At 38.3% G+C, this 18,508-nt stretch overlaps 1 protein-coding gene across 2 annotated transcripts in view; it reads left to right on the forward strand.

Moving 5' to 3' along the window:
* ahnak (AHNAK nucleoprotein) overlaps positions 1–18,508 on the forward strand; it is a 71,272-nt gene that overhangs the window by 30,007 nt on the left and 22,757 nt on the right. For both annotated transcript variants that reach the window (XM_039760700.1, XM_039760701.1), the window contains 3 exons: positions 14,837–14,926; positions 15,280–15,436; positions 17,727–17,929. In XM_039760700.1, the coding sequence (XP_039616634.1) occupies positions 15,280–15,436; positions 17,727–17,929 (360 nt within the window). In that variant the 5' untranslated portion in view covers positions 14,837–14,926. The remainder of the gene's footprint in view (positions 1–14,836; positions 14,927–15,279; positions 15,437–17,726; positions 17,930–18,508) is intronic.

An 18,508-nucleotide genomic window follows, 5' to 3' on the forward strand; every position in this document is an offset into this window, starting at 1 on the left:
CCATTTTCAAATTTGCTTTTTTAGGTTCAGGGTTGAAGGGAGACTGAAACCTGTCTGGCTGCATTGGACACAAGGGGTCACTTAGTCATCTCTGGGCACACTCACACGCTCCAGAACCAAGCCAATTTAAATTTTCCAATTAGCTTACCACATTCATCTTTAGGAATTGGAAGGAAATTTAGCATACCCAGAGAAAATGGATACTGACACCAGGAGAACATGCAAACCCCACACAGGCTGTCTTTGGGCTCTGGATGTCAATCAAGTCTCCTGGAGATTTGAGAGGCAGCAATGTAATCATTATGCTTCCATCATTGTAAAATGTACCATATAAAATAAATGTTGCTAAAGGAATATGTGACTTTTCATCCACCTCAGTAAAAGAGTAAGTGTATCTGGGTGTCTGTCCATTTGCTATGTTTTTGTCATTCCAACAAATGTCACATCACAAACATTTGTTGTAATACATTTAATTGCTACAAATGTTTGTGATGCGCCATCTGTTGGAATGACATGCACAATGCATTTTATTACTGCATGCATTATAAAATACATTCCAATAGATACTGCATAGCAAATGTTAACACTAGGGTTCTGTGCTGATTACTTAGACTTAGCACTGCTAGTGTGCTTCATAAGGCCACTCACTACAGGAGCCTTTATTTTATTGCTCCAGCTTTATATTTTTCAACACGGTTGTGAGGACATGTCTGGAAAACTGTGCAGCTTTGGTCTCCATATTAATAAAAGAATATCCAGAGAAGAGTTATTAGACTAATTCCAGAACTGCAGGGTAGTAGCTATGAGGAAATATTGTAGAAAATAAATATATTCTGTCTAAATGTGGTGAAAGTGTATAAAATTCCGATTTGGACAAGGAAAAGATTTTAGGCAAGGATACAATTGTAAGCTAAATAAGAGTAAATGCCTTACAAATTAAAAAAAAAAATCCACATAATTGTAAAGGTGCCTACTGATGTTTTGATGTGTTTGCAAAAAGTAAAATTGGGACTTTCAGGTGTCAACTCAGTGATGCTTAGGGAATGTTCAGCAAATAAAAACTACCAAGCCGTATCATGCTAAAAGCCAACTCTTCTTAAAACGCTGATACTGTTAGTTCTTAAGGGAGCCCAGTAAACACAACAATGAATGCTGTAAGTGTGGGAGGCACTCATTTAAATGCAGTTGCAACTTTGTTGTGTTTCTGCAGCAGATCCACCCTGCTATGCAAATACCTCTGCCAACTCCCAACTGCCAGCCAGGTGATACACCCAGGTGTGGAAGGCCCAAAACAAAATAAAGATCAAATGACTAACTTCTTGTATCTTTAAAGAACATGAAATAGGTCCTTATATAAGCTTAGCCATATTACTGGGGGATGGAGTGACTGTACTGCATCAAGGGGCACTGCCAACCTTACAGTACCTGGTGTGAAGAGGATTCATCAGGCTGTACCTCAGAGGGAAAAGGAAACCAAATGCTTTTGAACTCCTGAAAGAGTGATAAAATCCCAGATCAGGAAGTTTGGAAGGGTGTTGCCTTTCATTAGTGGGTCTATATCAATGAGTCATAAGATACTTTAACAGTGGTTTGTATAGCCTATGTTTTCTCTAAGATCTTAGCTAAGAAAACATAAATTTAATGTTCTCATATTCTGTAAGAAAGTGAAGAATATAAACATACAGATCACTTGATCTCAGTCTGAAAGGAAGTGTATCATGCCGCAGTTTGTCATGGGCTTGCTTAATAACTACCTTTAGGGATATCCACCTGTGGACGTAACACATGGAGTATCTGATTGCAGTTTATGCATACAGAGTGGGATTTATTTGTGTGTGGTTTTTGCACTTAAGAAGGTCTGACTCAAACACAGAAATTTGCTTACATGTTTGGTGTGGCTTATTGTTCTCAGCGATTACTTCAGAAAAATATTTGCCAACATCATGGCAAGGCATGTGACAGAGATGGGCGAGATTGCTTTGGGCTTAAGAATTTGTGCCTCGTTAACATTTTTCTCAGCTGTGCCTGGGCATTTGGCTCATCAGAAAGGCAGAGAGAGAAGTAATGGGAAAGGGATAGCATTCAGTTCAGCCAGCCTTCTGACAGACAAACAGTGAAGCTGGTGCCTACAGTGGAGGGGAAGAACTTGAACACTTGATAAAGAAAATTAATTATTCAAGTTACTGACCACCTCTGAAAAGTCGTCTGTCAGCGGTGTGATAAAACGGCAGTATAATGACTGTTCCTCAGAGTTTTTTTCAAGCTGATTCACACCATTCTTACTTACAGGTATTTGACATTTGGTCAGTTTAATTGATTTGCTCTTTTTAGAAACCAGTCACAAGATGATGGAAGCAAACAATTGCCGCAGTCTGTTAAGATTTTTCATTTACAGTTACTTTGTGTAGTTCCTTTCTGGCCACTTCATTAAACACTATACAAAGTCATCAGAATATATGCCATCATAAGGCTATCTGTGAGGAAAGTGGGAAGTAGAGAAAATGCGGTCAAAAAGCTTTCATTTTACGCCTCAAAAGCAGCCCAGAATGAGTAAATGTGGGATTGCATGGGTGTGTCCTCTGAAGAGCAGGCATCTTGTAGATGGCGTGTTCCTGCTATGCAGAAATTGGATTAAATGGATTCAGTAAATGGATTTTATACCAAGCACTGTTGCATTAAACTTCATAGAACTCTAAATAGTTAGTAGTGCTTAGAATACAAATCAGATAAAATATATTTTTTCTAATGGCAGAGTTTCATTTTCATGTATATTTTAACAGCATCCAGCACGTGAGGCTTTCATTTTGTCTCTAAAGCAGCCCAGAATGAGTAAATGTGGGTGTGTGTGAGTGTGGTGTGCCCTGAGAGCAGACATTTTGTAGATGGTGTGTTCCTGCCTTATGTGTGATGTTGCCTAGACCAGACACCCTGAAATTGGATTAAGTGGATTAAATAAATGGATTTTATAGTGAGTTCTATTACATTAAACTTTATAGAACTCTGAATAGTTAATAATGCTTAGAATACAAATCAGAACAAATAGAATCTTTCATAATGTGAGTTTTATTTTCATCTATGTCCAACATGTGCATCTTTTATAAATGTATTGACAGCATCGGCCTCAAGGGCACAAGCTCACATCTTCGACTATTGAAAAATCTTGTTCAGCTCAGATGCTTGTGTTGCTTGTGCTAATCTGGTAGTGTGAGATCAAGGTTTCCATCCTAGGAGGTTGATAAGCTCTAATGAATGCTAAGTGTGAAACCAGTCATGTTAATAAATTCTGGTATTCACATTTAGAAGCAAGCTAATGCACATCTTTGTTTTAATACCAAATGCATCTTTTAATTCTTTCATTTTCAGTGTATAGTAGATGGCCACTTTTAAATTATCTGGTTATTTTGGTCCCTTTTCCATTAACATACCCCAGAGCTGCCCCTAATCTCAACCAGATGCATAGAAATGTTTTTATCACATTAAAAGTCCTTTTCTTTGGGCAAAGTATTCATTATAAAAAACAATGAAGAAACGACTCTTTGGCTCCAGTAGAAATCCCACAGTAAAGAGCAAAACTGTAACTCATGGCATTTGAATTAGACACACAATGACAATGTTCTCATGTTTTGTGCCTGCCATTGACAGCATGAAATTTCAGCAGCCGAGAAAGAGTTGGACTTTATTCAGGATCCATCTTTGCCACTGGTGCCCGGCAAATTAATCAAATTTAATACATTGAAATGTAGTGTCTAGGGTTAAAATATTAAAAATTCACATATATTGTGCCAATTTAAAGTCACCAGTTAGCTTACCCTGCACATTTACGCCACGGGGCAGGAAAATGAATTACCGTGTATTTTTCCCTTTTCCCTCAACTCCCACTTAAATATGAACCTATGGAAAAGCATGCAGGCAATCAAAGGCTAATTAGAGAACAGGTGGGTCTCATTAGCTTCTGATTGCCAGTGTGCTTTTCTCAGGGGGTAATTGACATGTGTCATAAAACAATTAGGCACTCGGCAGGGCAGAAGGATGGCTCTCAGCTCACTCAGTGACTGTATACGGTCTGTCATTTATTTTTTATCTGTCTATACATAAGGTACGTAAAGGTATTTTGTCAATCTGACTCTTCTACACTCAGTGTTCACCATGCTTGTGTTAGTACACAGTTCTATGATTACATATGCAGTTATTTGATTACATGATTATGAAAATATTGTTTTTGCTTACTTTTCTGTTGGTTCACCTAAAAAACTCTCAGGGTCTAGGGGCACAGTGTGAGAGAGATTGATCCATAATGTTGTATGTATTCAGCTCTTTATAAAAGGCATTTATGCACCTAGCTTGACTCTAGCTACCCAGTAGACTGCCATGTCAGTAAATTTAATGATAAGCTCAGAAAATGAATATGACACACCTCTAGCATGAATCAAGGGGGAGTTTGCATCTGCAAAGAATAACAAAAGCTGGAAATACACATTTGCCAAATTCACTGACGTGTTGGCAAGAAATAATTTACTTTAAAAAAAAAAAGGCATCAAAGCCTCCAATAAAATTTCCTAATATGAAAATGTAATCCTGTAAAGCAAAGTCTAAAGATTCTGGATATGTGGATTTTGTACATTGTCCTGCTGTCTTTTTTTTTGATTATTCCACTTTTTTTCCATTATTCACAATATACACGCATGACTAATTGAAAATGTTAAATAGTCTATCGTCTGGGACTGTACCCGGAGATGGACTGATTCCCTCCTTGTGCCCCATATATAGTATCGTATATAGGGTGTCTTGAACTGTGCTGCATATATGCCTGTCACCTGATCTCTACCCGTTTTCTCCGTATTTCACAATACTCTTTGGAACACAGTAATACTGAGCTATGTGGAACACCTGATTATTACACTCGGGTCTAAATCCAAGAATGTGTCTTCAATTTGTAAGAGAATCTCTTTTTTGGGCAGAATGCAAGAATGTGTGGGAATTCTGTCAAAGTATATGGAGCCTATTGCTAGAGATAGAGTTGCCTGATGTATTATTCTGAGTGTGTCACTCCTGTCATCCAACCATTTTCTAATGAAGCTTAAAGCTGTAGTTCCACTATGCTAATCAAGATAGACCTAACTTTCCCCATCTCCACTTAAAGATCCCATCTCTTCTTTAGGGACTCCTAGGTGTTATCAGACCTCCTGGGGCCTGTTGCTTAATGTCTTGCCAGTGTTTGATATCTCCTGAATTACCAGTGGGAAGCATAGCATCAGGTGCTCTAACCACCTCAACTGGCTGCTCATGATGCAATGGAGTAGTGGCTCTCTTCCGGGCTGCCAAGTTCATTACTCTGCCTTGGAAACTAAGTTTGGAACCTTGGAAGAGAAACCTATTATTATATCTGTTTTACTTACGACCTTATCATTTTATTCACCACTCACAGTTTGTGACCACAGATGCAAAGCAAATCAAGATTTTTGTCTTAAAATTTTACTCCTAATTCAGCCTGATGGAACAGGAAAAATCAGGGCAAAACTACAACTGTTATACCAAAATTAGCTTTATGAACAAGTAATGTACACTCATGGAACAGCACACTAGGTCTGTTTTGTGCAACAGCTGTAGCAGAAAACATGAGTTCAGACTAAGCTTTCCCCCAGGCCTGGAAGCTGTCCTTTTGCAGGGGTTGCATCTCATTTATTATGTAAAGATGTATTGTGTTATACTGTATGTGCACACAGCAGCTAAAAATGGCATTGCTTTTTTGTAAAGTGTGAGCTGTAATGGTTTTACCAGATCATCAAAACATTTCAAGAATTCCAGACATCTGTTGTGAGGTGCATCAGATATTTCTTGAGGTTCTGTTAGAATCTATGGGTGCTTCAGTTGGGAATAGTTAAAAGGAAAAAGGAAGATAGAGGAGTAGTGTGTTGAAAACAACATCAGTCTGTCAAATGTATCCAAAGTTTGAATGTAATTCTTGTTTCTGTTTCTCTTCAACTTCCAAGAATGATTTCTGTCTCAAACTAGGGTAATTTTTTATCTCAGATAAATGTCTTCCTTCATATTCAGATGACCTGCAGACATTAAACTTTATGGAACTCTCAAGAAAGATGAAGCATTTATTTATTTATTTTATAAAGAAATCTATAAAAAGTAACATCTCACTTAAAATTAACTCCAAAATGGTCTAATTCCGTGTGTCACCCCTCTGGTTAACAGCAACTTACACAAAATGGCTTTTCTTCCCACCTGCTTGCACAACAGGTAAAAATCAGCCACCACCTGCAAATTTGAAAAGATAGGAGGCAGGATGTGCCAGAAGTGCATTGCTTCAATGGTACCCTTTCATACATTAGGTCTTCTATCCTGTAATTATTTATGAGCAGTGCCAGATTAACACAGAGAACTATAATGTTGAATTCTTGTCTCTGGGAACCCAAACTGCTCCCTTAAGATTGGAGGGGCAATCTTCTGATGGGTCTCCCAAAGTCCAGTAGTCAGAATCTTTCATAATATGACAACAGGATGAAATGAACATTAAAAATGTGCAGCAAGCTACATTCCAGTCAGAAAAGGACAAAGGTTTTTATCTGGTAATGAATATGGTTTTCAAAAGGTGGGCACCCATCCCTTTGTTGGTTGTATTTTTCAAACATAGTTTAATTCTTAGAGAAAATTTGCATGTTACAGCTTAGTTAAGGGCTGAATAGTCAGCCTTAGTATGTCTGTCCTGTTTCAACATGGGTTGCCTTTGGAACTTTTTCGCTGTTCAGGATAAAGCAAAATCTGTGCAGACAAACTTAATTTGGCCTTTTGCACTAATGTTCCCTTTTGTTTGTCTCTTTGACTTAATTACATCATACACAAGGAAAATTTAAGGGAGTGTGTGTGAAATTATAAAGACAGTATACTTATTTTATTACAGTACATTATACCAGGCACACAGTGTATATTAACAATCTATGTCAGGGCAACCCAGTGGAACCGGAAGAAGGACCTGTTTCTGTTCCCAGCCTGGTCGCTGTCATGTGTTTGGGTTTTCTTTCAAATAATTAAGCCACGTCTATTGAGTTAATTTGCAAATCTAAACTGGCAAAGTTTGAGTAGGTGTGTATCTGTGGTCATGGGTGTGCCCTGTAATGGGTGGGCATCACATCTGGGGATATGTACCAAATCCTTCAAAGAATATACACCACCTCCCTTCAGTAAAATTCAGAGAATAAGGGAATAACATTTTGCTTTTAAAAGTGTAGCATTAACAAATAATATACAATAAATGTTTATAGCAAGTTTGTGAGTACCCTTCACTGCATATTAGTCAAGATCCAGAAACACATCCCTAAGCTGTTCTTCATCCAATAACTGGGTCCTTTCTCTGGCTGTATTTGCAATACCCACTGTTTTACAGCAAAGGAGAAAAATAAGTAATTGAAAATATATTTTGTAACAGGTATATTAAAAATGTAACTATAATACCTTTTTATGTAGCAGTTTCCAAATTTTTAAAAAGGTGGCACAGACTCCCTCAGTTACAGGTGAAATGACCCCTTTAATATAATTTCACTGCTGTTCAGACACCTGAGTGTATAGCAGTCAAGTGTCATCAATGCAACCTTAACAAATATATAAACAAAGATGGCATTCATCATTTTTTCAAGTAGTCTGTATTGGTACACTGTCTTTTGTCTATGCCTGTGTTCCGCAATATGACAATTGATATAGCACTCTCCTGGAAAATACGTGAATGGCTGTTAGCCTTTGTGCCACTTGGGCCGTGTTCATGAAACTCTAAAAACCTTTAGAGATGCAGTTAATAGTTAACAATTAGAAACGCATTAGAAACCTGCTAAAGGTTTTGAAGAAACCATCATTTCAGAGGTTCAGCCTCTTGTATTTGTTTGACCATGATGCTGCACCCCCCCAGTTTGACCACACTGACACCAGGATGTGAAGCCACAACATTTGTGTTTACATGCAAATAAGACCAGTCCTGTGCGGAGCAAAAGAAGTTTGTTGGTGACATTAAGATTCCTTGATATGTTTTGATGCCAGCTTTATGGTTAACTTGTAAAAAATATGGAGTGTAGTCAGTGCTGTCACCTGCTCATTGTGTTATAACGTAAGAAGAGTAACAATGGTCCTATAGAAATTCTTACAACTTACCTGATACTGGATTTTGCGATAACTGCTTTTCTAAAATTGCTGCTCAGACATAGTGTGTTCTATCTTAAGCATTGATTCTTAAATTTTTCAAATTTTGTCTTATTTTTCACCATATCGTTCATTTCCCTTTCGTGATTTTCTGTTATTTTATATGACTTTACTGGGTACAGTTTAAGGACTCCATTTGTCCCAGGAATATTCTTAATGAAATATTCATGAAAAGTTTATGAAGCAGTTTGCAGTATTACTCATTAGATGTTTTGAAGGAACACTAAATAGATTGAAATCCATCAGGACACCAGAATGTGGAAGTGTAGATGTTTGTTTTAAGGAACTTTGTTAAGGTCTCTTTAGGGATGTGACTTTGAATTCCTGCAGTTGACTGTGGAAGTAGTCTTCCCAAGCTCTACTTCCACTTCTGTGTTCGACTCCTTGTGCAAAGATAAGGAAGCAGAAGAGATGAAAAAAGAGATGTCCATCTGCTGTCTTTTATTATTACTTTTGTTCAATATGTCATTTCTTTTCATTATAATGTGTATAACCTTTTCGATGGAACATGTGTCATTTGGAAAGCAATTTAAACAGCCTTCAGGATGCATTCATTCTTGTCATTTGTTACTGTCCTTCGAGTGAGATGCCAAGTTCACATATGGAACAACGTGTATTCTTCACAATTTCTTTTTGTTTGTTTTTTGCCTGGACACTTTTGTAGGGTCAAGACTTAAAATAATCTTGTGATGCTGCATTGCAGTGCACCTAGGCTTCTAGCTGCATATGTTTCCAATTGTTTCATAAAAAAGTGTGTGTTCTAAACAAAATGAAAAATCAATTTCTTATCCAACCTATGGTTGTGACAGTTCTGTTATTGCTGCATTTCTGCGCATCAGATTTTTGTTGTCATCTCCTCAAAACAGTCCTTTACAATGATGTAGATTACTTTGAAAAGCTGTGGGGCCTGCTGTACAAAGTAGAGATGCATTACACTCGGGTTTACTGCCAGCATGCCAGGACTTGCTTGTTCTTAAGTTTATAGACGATAAAAGCTTGCTGTGGGTTCTTGGCATAAATATATTCATCAGATCTCCGGCAGTTTTCCATGAATTCATCCAAGTTAACATCCCATGCTGCGATTCCCACCATTTTGATTACTAGCTGACTGTGAGCACTGTTCAGCAAGAACTTGCAGCCATTTTGTGGTGCTGCAGACACAACATGTAAAAGTTTGATGACTTGCCCACTGTATTTGTCTGTCTGACTACATTTTAATTTCAATCCAAAAAGTTTTTACTGACTATTTTGTGAGAAGTGACAAGTATTTGGACTCAGTAGAGCCTTGCTTTAGTGTGGCTTGGTCATTGGCCATTGGTGCTGCAATAATTTTAAACCATATGTATATATATATTTTTTTTTTTTGATATCTTGTTTAATTTAATTAAAGTCTCCTTTAAAAAAATCCATTATTGGATTAAAAAGAAAACGGTGAAACATGATGCAGCATGTAAAGCTACATTAACAAATTCTGAAGCCATCACCCATTGTTGCTGCTGCATAACCCTGTTCTGGATTTCTGCGCAGCACAGGAGGTGTTATCAGAGCTCAAAGTATATGCAACCTTGTTTCCTTTTTAACAGGAGGAGTCTGTGATTGTGTGGTAGTGCTGTGGCAGTTCTCCTAACAGAGCACTAGAAAACACCCAGTCACTTCCTGTTCTTGGTATCAGCCATGGGCGGCTGCTACCACCTACCTCCCTCATCAGCTAGAGCCCAAAGGCTATTTTTAGACCAATTTTAATTTCAACATAGTTGATATTATGCACTTTGAAAATATGTGGATGTCATGGTAACATCTTTCGATGGAAACTCTTTTTTATTGTTTTTAGCCAGCTGACTTGGAGGTGTTCTGGTTGATTTGGAGCAGGAAAACTAAAGGATGTCGCTCTTAACACTGTTGTTCTCAACTGTGATGACATTGTTTGGATACCTCTGAAGCTGCCCTTGAGACTCACCAGTAGGTGGCAGGCCCAGCTCTAGTTTTTACGAATGAACGTGGAATCATTATTATGTAAGGAATGGAGAAAGATAGTCAGAGTTGCCCTGTGTGCCTAGGATTGGTATTTTTTTTTATATATAGTTATAATATGCAGATCTCAGCTTCTCCATTTCTGTTGCCAAGTAAATATGTTTGTGTGTACTTGTGAAAGACAACCTACACTGCTTGCAGATATGAGACACTTCAGTTTATTTGCAGAAAGGCCTGCTGATGACTGGGGCAGGAACTGTACATAGACAACAAACAGGCTTAAAATGAAATAATCTTTCTTAGGAGTGGTTTGGTAAATAAAGAAACTGCAGACGTATGCTAAATAAGCTAGACGACAGCTTAGATCACTTAGTGAGCAGCATAATGTAACACCAGCCTTCAGCTATGAGGCACAGCATTTTCAGAGTCTTTCTCTGAGGATCAGTTGTTGTCACAAAAAGGCAGGGTCAAGTTAAGCTAAGTTTTCAACCTTTTTTACAGATGCAGTGTCTGTTGTCAAAAGAATACATACACATGTGGGTAATGCAGACACAGAAAATTTACTCTGAGGTTTTGATAAGACAAGTTGAGGTGGCTATTAATGACACAGATCACAGATCAAAAGAGATTAAAACTGTAACACTTGTCAGCATTAAGTTGTGACTGTAATTTTAGCTCCACCTTGTGGATTCATAGAGGAACTTGAAAAAAAAAAAGCGTTTCTTTAGTGACTTCAAAGTGATGCATGACACTCTATACTTTTTAACCATGTATTCAAAAAAGATTAAAAAGAAATTACACACCCTTCAGTAGCAGAAATAAATTATGAAACTCACTACCAACAGATGATGCTTAAAAGGGTTTGCTAGATATAGATTAAAATGCTATGATATGTTAATTAAAACATGGCAACCACTACCTTAGCCTCATATATCCCATATTGCATAATTCTGGGCACCCAAACATGTCTAGTCTCTAAATGTGCACCTTACCTGATTTTTTTTCTGTCTTGTATTGCCACCTGAACTTAGTTATACAGGTATATGTTATTGCAAAATAATATTATTTCCATAATTAGTATAATCCTCTATTTTCAGACAAACTGCATTGAAGGGTAATTTTTCATTTTATAAGATAACAAGAAATGGTGGACTGGTGATTGACTTTATTTGCAATAACAGCCCCAGACGTTGTAGAGGAAGGACACCTATGCTTATTAGTTATGAATGTGTTTAACTAGACGTTGTGCTTGGGAGTGTATCCTGATTACTTTGTTGTTATAATCAAAAGCATGGCAGGATCGCCAAAAGTGGCACCGTGAACATGATACTGTATGACTAAACTAGGCTAAACAACCATGTTAAGATTCCAAAGACTTTATTTTCACCATGGGGTAAATAGGAATATAAGCCTCCTTTTAGATTTAGCTTTTATTAACAACTAGCAGAATACCCGCGCTTTGCAGCGGAGAAGTAGTGTGTTAAAGAAGGTATGAAAAAGAAAAGGAAAAAATTTTAAAATAACGTAACATGATTGTTAATGTAATTGTTTTGTCATTGATATGAGTGTTGTTCTCATATCTATATCTATATATATATATCTATCTATCTATCTATAGCTATACATATATACACATACATATTTTCATATCTATATACTGTGGAAGACTGCCGGCTTCCGAGGCCGGTCCGCACCCCCAGGCCGACAGGAGGAGCTCTCCCGACAGCGGGATCGTGCCCCGAGGTCCAGCAGGGCCTTATGGACTCTGTGGTGTTTATACACAGCCCTGCTGGATACCTTGGGCGCCACCAGGAGTCGCTGTGGGGGGACTTATGGGCTCTGTTGTGCCTTATGACCCGGGAGTACGTCACGGTCACGTGACAGGAAGGTATGGCGTGCTCCCGGGTTGAAGTAATAGACTGATTGCCCTGACCCGGAAGGAATAATAGACTGCTGGGACAGGAACACCTCCGGGTCGGGGCCTATAAAAGGACGGTGCCTCAGTCCAGACACTGAGCTGTGCTGGGTGGGAGAGGAGCAAAGTGTCTGGGCGAGGAGGAGAGGTTATTGTGCGTGTTTAAAGAGATTTGCGAGGAGTGTGGTAGGTGCTTGGTGCACTGGAAGAAAATAAAAGATTCTTGGACTATTACCTGGTCTCCGGAGTTGTACCTGAGGGTTCGAGGGTGCACTACTGCCCCCTACTGCCACAATACATATATACATATCTACATATACACATATACATACCTATCTACATGTGTGTATGTATGTATGTATGTGTGTGTGTGTGTGTGTGTGTGTGTAATATATATATAATGTAGATAGGTGTGTGTGTATATATATATATATATATATATATATATATACACATACATACAAACATACACACAGGTATATATATGTGTATATATATCTTTGTGTCTATATGTGTGTGTATAGCTTTGGTCACTGAGTGCAAGGGAAAAATAATAAAATATAGTCTATAAGTTATTAAACAGTAAAACATTAACGTTTTAAGAAGTACAGGTACATTGAGCACTACTGGAGTGGTGCGGGTAAACTACATTTTAAAGACTGTGTAACACAACAGGTAAGTAACTAACAGCAGCTAAAATGTATATGGATCATCTCTCGGTAGTTGATCCCTTTTGAAAGGCGCTACACGACGGCTGTGGTATAGAAATGACATTTTCTATGTGAACGTTCAAATTTCTGTCTCTGGTAATGTGCAAAGAAAATTAGTTTTGTGTCCTCTGCAGTGTTAAGAGAGAAAGGCTTTGGTTTGGGATAAAAGGAAAAAAGGTGTAAAAAAAGGAAAGTTGCCTTTTTCTTTTACTCTCACTTTGACTTAAGGCAGAAGCGCAGTCAGCGTCTCAAAGGCCGGCACAGCTATGCGCGCGCTGGCTGCTCGACTTTTGCTGGGCAGGAGACCCCAGTTTTTGCAGACACGTTCACGATATCAAAAGTCTCAGCACTCTTTGGTGGTCATTCATATATATATATATATATATATATATATATATATATATATATATATATATATATATATATATATATATATATATATATATATATATATATATATATATATATCAAAATACCCGCGCCTTTCAGCGGAGAAGTAGTGTGTTAAAGAAGTAATGAAAAAGAAAAGGAAACATTTTAATAATAACGTAACATGATTGACATTGTCTTGAGTGTTGCTGTCATATATATGCCTGCCTAAATAAGTCACCTTCGCTTTGCTCTTACTTTTTTACCGTTCATTTAATCATGGCTAGTGGCGGGAAAAATTATTAAATGGAAGGAGGATTACACTGAGTATGGCTTTACCAAAACAATTATTGATGGCGAATCGATTATTCATAAAGCTTGAATTGGTGATCTGTTTCTCTGTGTTAACCTCATATTTTTTCAGACTTCTTCTCAAACCAAGGGGGTGCGAGGGTAAAATGAATCGGGATGCGCTTGTCAATGTAATTGGTGTACCAGGAAATCATGCATTGACAAAAGTTCCCCTTTGCTTGTAATGCAAAGTGTGATTAAATGCATTATTTTTTAACGCATTATGGAGCACATGCATCGAAGCTTCTCAGCTGTGCTTGTGCTAAGAAAAGGAAAGATTTTAAAAATAACGTAACACAATTGTCAATGTAACCTTTTGTAAGTAGTGCCTGGAGTATTCAGTGTGGAGAAACTCTAGAGTCAGCATGTGTATTAACTTGTGGATTTTTCTGTGAGTATTTGGTGGCAGTGTGACGAAGTTGCTTCGAAAGACGGCGTTAACCGCGGAGCTCAGCTCAGACCGAAATGAGGTAAATGGGAGGGAGATGATGACGTGACTCCCACCGCCTTAAGTGTCAATCCCCACAAACACAGTCACTCGGAATTTGCATAAGCACACCCCTTCACCTGCAATTTTAACTTAGTTACAGAGTGATCAAAACTCTCGTTTATATCCTGTGTCCTCTCATTAAACTTGTATCCTGCATTACCCGTGGGCATGAGAAACGCTAGCGGCAGCCTGTCTATGAACTTAATTTAAAGTTTAGGTTTACACCTTGCTTTCTTTCCGAAGTTGCAGCACTCATGAATAATGGTAGTATATGTCACTCGCTTGCTTCTTATTGTTTCGCTGCCTTCTCAATTATATAATGCATGTTTTCTTCAGCGCTTTTTGGAGGTCTTCCTGGTTTTCTACGCACTGCGTTGACAGTCAGTTCACGTGATTACGTGGAAGGCGCGATGATGTCACACGAAACTCCGCCTCCACGGCTTTCGAGCTCAACTCCATTACAGTAAATGGAGAAAAATACCTTCCAGTTATGACCATTACGTGTAGAATTTTGAAATGAAACCTGCCCACCTTTTGTAAGTAAGCTGTAAGGAATGAGCCTGCCAAATTTCAGCCTTCTACCTACACGGGAAGTTGGAGAATTAGTGATGAGTCAGTGAGTGAGTGAGTGAGTGAGTGAGTGAGTGAGTGAGTGAGTCAGTGAGGGCTTTGCCTTTTATTAGTATAGATTGCCATCACAGTTAAAAAGTATTTTTCTATCCCTTGTGTACCTTGTTGCAGCTTTAAGTATAGATGTTATGGCTGATTTGTTTAAAACAAAGTTCTGAAAAAACAACTTAGTTTAAACTGAGCTGTTTTTCCTTTTCTTTTTAGTGGCGGGACCTGATCCAAGGCTGACGGGGATCCAGTGTTTCCTTTTTCTGAACAGTGCATTTGTGTGCAGGTACCTAAAAGAAGAAGAAGGTATGAAAAAGATTAAATCGCCAAAAAATAAGATATAGAGTGCACTTTTGTCTAGAGTGCTTATAAAATCAGTAATGTTTGAGATTTTGCCTTCCTTAATACAGAATAAATTTATGTGCAACTCATATTTTGTGATTTAACATAATCTGAAAATAACTTCTGTTATTACAATTTACCTGATATTTAAAATTGTGTAAGTTATGATTATCTTGCACATTTCGGCTAATGGACTTCTTTTATGTTATATGGCAAGCTGCTTAATTTAGTTTAACTATGCATACTACTTAATGCAGATGATGGTGCTAGGATAAAGCCTTATGAGCTATTAACAGGTCATTTTTTGTTCCCTGTAGATGGCAGAAGAAGAGGATACTCGGGAAGTGTTGTTTCCTGATTGGATGGGCCCTGACAAGCATGGGCTTACCATTGAACAAACCAGCGAGGGAGAGATTTATGTGAAGGAGGTGAAGAATGAGTCACCTGCTGGCAAGACTGGGAAGGTGCACCAAGGTATACTAACTCTCTAAGGATACAGCAGTTTCAGAAGTCAAGGCTTCTGTTTGGGGATTATGTTAGTTCTTGTATGCTACAGGTGAAAGTGAAAGATACTTGAAATGTTTGTTAAAGAGAATAACTTGTTTGTTATGGAGTTTCTACTCTTATTATATAATTATGTTTGACCGCCTTGTAATTAATTATTACGTATAGTTTCTAACGTCTTTAAATGGTTCTTATGATTAAATATAAAGATGCTTCGATGTACTTCTTATTCTTGCAAATTGAATTCATTGTTACAGGTAGCTGAAGCTTATTCTATCAGTAGAAAATATACAGTTATGTCCATCCAACTTTGCATTGTCTGAACCCACTTTTGTTATTCCTGTTAGAATGTGGCACTGGAATCTGCCTGGGTACTATTAGGCAAAATACAAAAACAATCTCAGTCCTGCATGAGCACACAGTACATATACATTTAGAAGTGGCAATTAAACTGACATGTGCAATCTTAAAATGGTGGTGAAGAACCCCAAGTACTCACATTGTGAGAGCATGCAAATTCCTTATACATGAAAACCAGGCTGAGGATTGATACATGAGCTCATATTGATACCTCAAACCATATTTGCATACAGTGCATGTGGGCTAAAATGTTTTCCCCTTCCTTCATTTAATTTATTATTGCAAATATACTGAATGTCCTATAGGTCTTCAACCAAAATCTGTTAATAAATATGGGGCACCTGGGTCATCAAATAATACTTTTTTAATTATTTCAATTGTGCAATTAACAAAGTAATTAAACACCAGCTGGCATTATGGGAAAAAAGTAACTGCCTACTTACACTTAATTCTTGATTGTGCCAGCCTTAGCTGTAATGACTTCAATGAACTGCTTCAGTCAGTCTGTAGTAGGTTTCTCTAAAGCTGAACTGGATTAAACCAGTTTGATATTGAGTGGATCCAATTTTTCAAGTTTAATATTTTTCAAAGCCTTTAAAAAAGTATTCCACAAATATAAGTTAACTGTATGCATACTACCATCACATTGCGAGAGAAACTTATTGTTTGAAAAGACTGCCTGTCAGGTCAGGTCAGGTTGGGGAGCATGCACTGGTAAAGTGTTTTGCCACATCCACTACATGACGAAACAACTCGGGATCCCGGTTTGCAACCCCCCAGGCAGATGCATGGTCCAGCCTCACTCTCCGGAAATGACCCTCTATCTGCCGCAGCCAGGTATTACGTGGGCGATCCCATGGCCTGGTCCAGCCTCTTGGATCCCCAACAATGAGGATCTTACGAGCTGGGTCACCCTCGGGGAAACGCGCCACATGGCCGTAGTGCCGTAACTGATGCTCCCTCATAATGCAGGTAATGTGCCTCATTTGGGACTCCATGAGAAACCACTCATTCAACAAAAAGTCAAACCAATGGTTTGGATTTTCCGGAGAGACACAGTACCAAAGGAGTCCAGTCTTCGTCTCAGGTCACTGGATAGTGTCCATGTCTCGCAACCAATAGCAAGACAGGAAGCACCAGGACTCTAAAGACTTGGACCTTCGTCCTTTTGCATAGATATCAGGAGCGCCACACACCCCTTTCCAGAGGCCTCATGACCCCTGCAAGCCCAGACACTCAGACTCCTCACTCAGTCTCTCAAGTGTCCCGATTAGAGCCTCCATTGACTCTGTGAAGATCACAGCATCGTCAGCAAAGTCAAGATCCGTGAATCTTTCTTCACCAACAGATGCCTCACAGCCGTTGGACCCCACGACCTTGCCCAACACCCAGTCCATACAAGCATTGAACAGAGTAGGAGCAAGAACACACCCCTGATGAACCCCAGAATCAACTGGAAAAAATGCAGAGGTCCTACCCACACGCTGAACAGCACTCACAGTATCAGTGTACAGGCTGGCCATGATATCTAGCAACCTCGAGGGGATCCCGCGAACCCTCAGGATGTCCCGCAGGGCAGTTGAACACTTTGCGAAAATCAACAAAGGCTGCAAAGAAACTCTGCCGATATTCGCATTTGCACTCCATGAGAACCCTCAGTGCCAATAAGACAAAATATTTTATGTTGATAAATCGATTAACTGTATTGATTGTTTGCTTTTTTATTGGAGGAAATGTAACAGATATTTGGTTTTTATTAACCAACACATCTTTTATCCATAGCTTGTATGGTGCTAGGAAAACTACAAGGTAGATACTGTATCTGACTGTGGCATATTCTATGTAAGAGGCTCACCTTTAGAATTAAATTTCTTCCTGCGCATCTTTCCTTTCTTTTCAGGAGATCAAATCGTGGGTGCAACCATCTACTTTGAGAACATGAGCTCAGAGGAAACAGCAGAGCTCTTGAAAAATTTGAATCGACATACAGTAGGACTGAAGCTGCAGCGCAAAGGAGACAAGTCACCATGTCGCTCCCCTGGACCAGGGATGGCCTGGGAAGGAAGCAGTCAATTTGGAGGCTCAAGCCCTGACATTGTTCTGGTAGGATGCTTGATTTGCTGATCTAACAGTATATGAGGGGTGTAATTTAGTGAATAAAATATGTACCTCTCAATTTGTAGACATTAGAAAAGGTAATAAATAACAGAATCAATCTCATGTGACTTTTCCTGCTGTTCTCAATATAAGATTATTATAAGAATATATATGTGTGTGTATATGTATGTATGTATATATGTGTGTGTAAGTGTGTGTGTGTGTATGTATATATATATATATATATATATATATATATAGATAGATAGATAGATAGAGAGATACAGATTAATAGACAGAAGTACTATATGCATAATATACAGTATATATTATATATATATGAAATATGGTATTTTGTATGCTCAGATCAGGGGTCTTTCTAACGTGAACAGGATTCCATCTCATAACCGACCTAGATAATTCACTCAATGCACATTCCAGTTATTTTGCACTTTTCTTTCTTCTCCTGTGCCTCACATTATTTCACTCTTGTTCATACTCATTTACTGGAAATATTATAGCTTTTACATTCTGAAGCAAATGCCAACTACTGACAAATATTTCTTGCTTCTTTTATTTATTATT

Source organism: Polypterus senegalus, chromosome 8 (assembly GCF_016835505.1).
Source record: "Polypterus senegalus isolate Bchr_013 chromosome 8, ASM1683550v1, whole genome shotgun sequence".
Taxonomy (NCBI): domain Eukaryota; kingdom Metazoa; phylum Chordata; class Cladistia; order Polypteriformes; family Polypteridae; genus Polypterus; species Polypterus senegalus.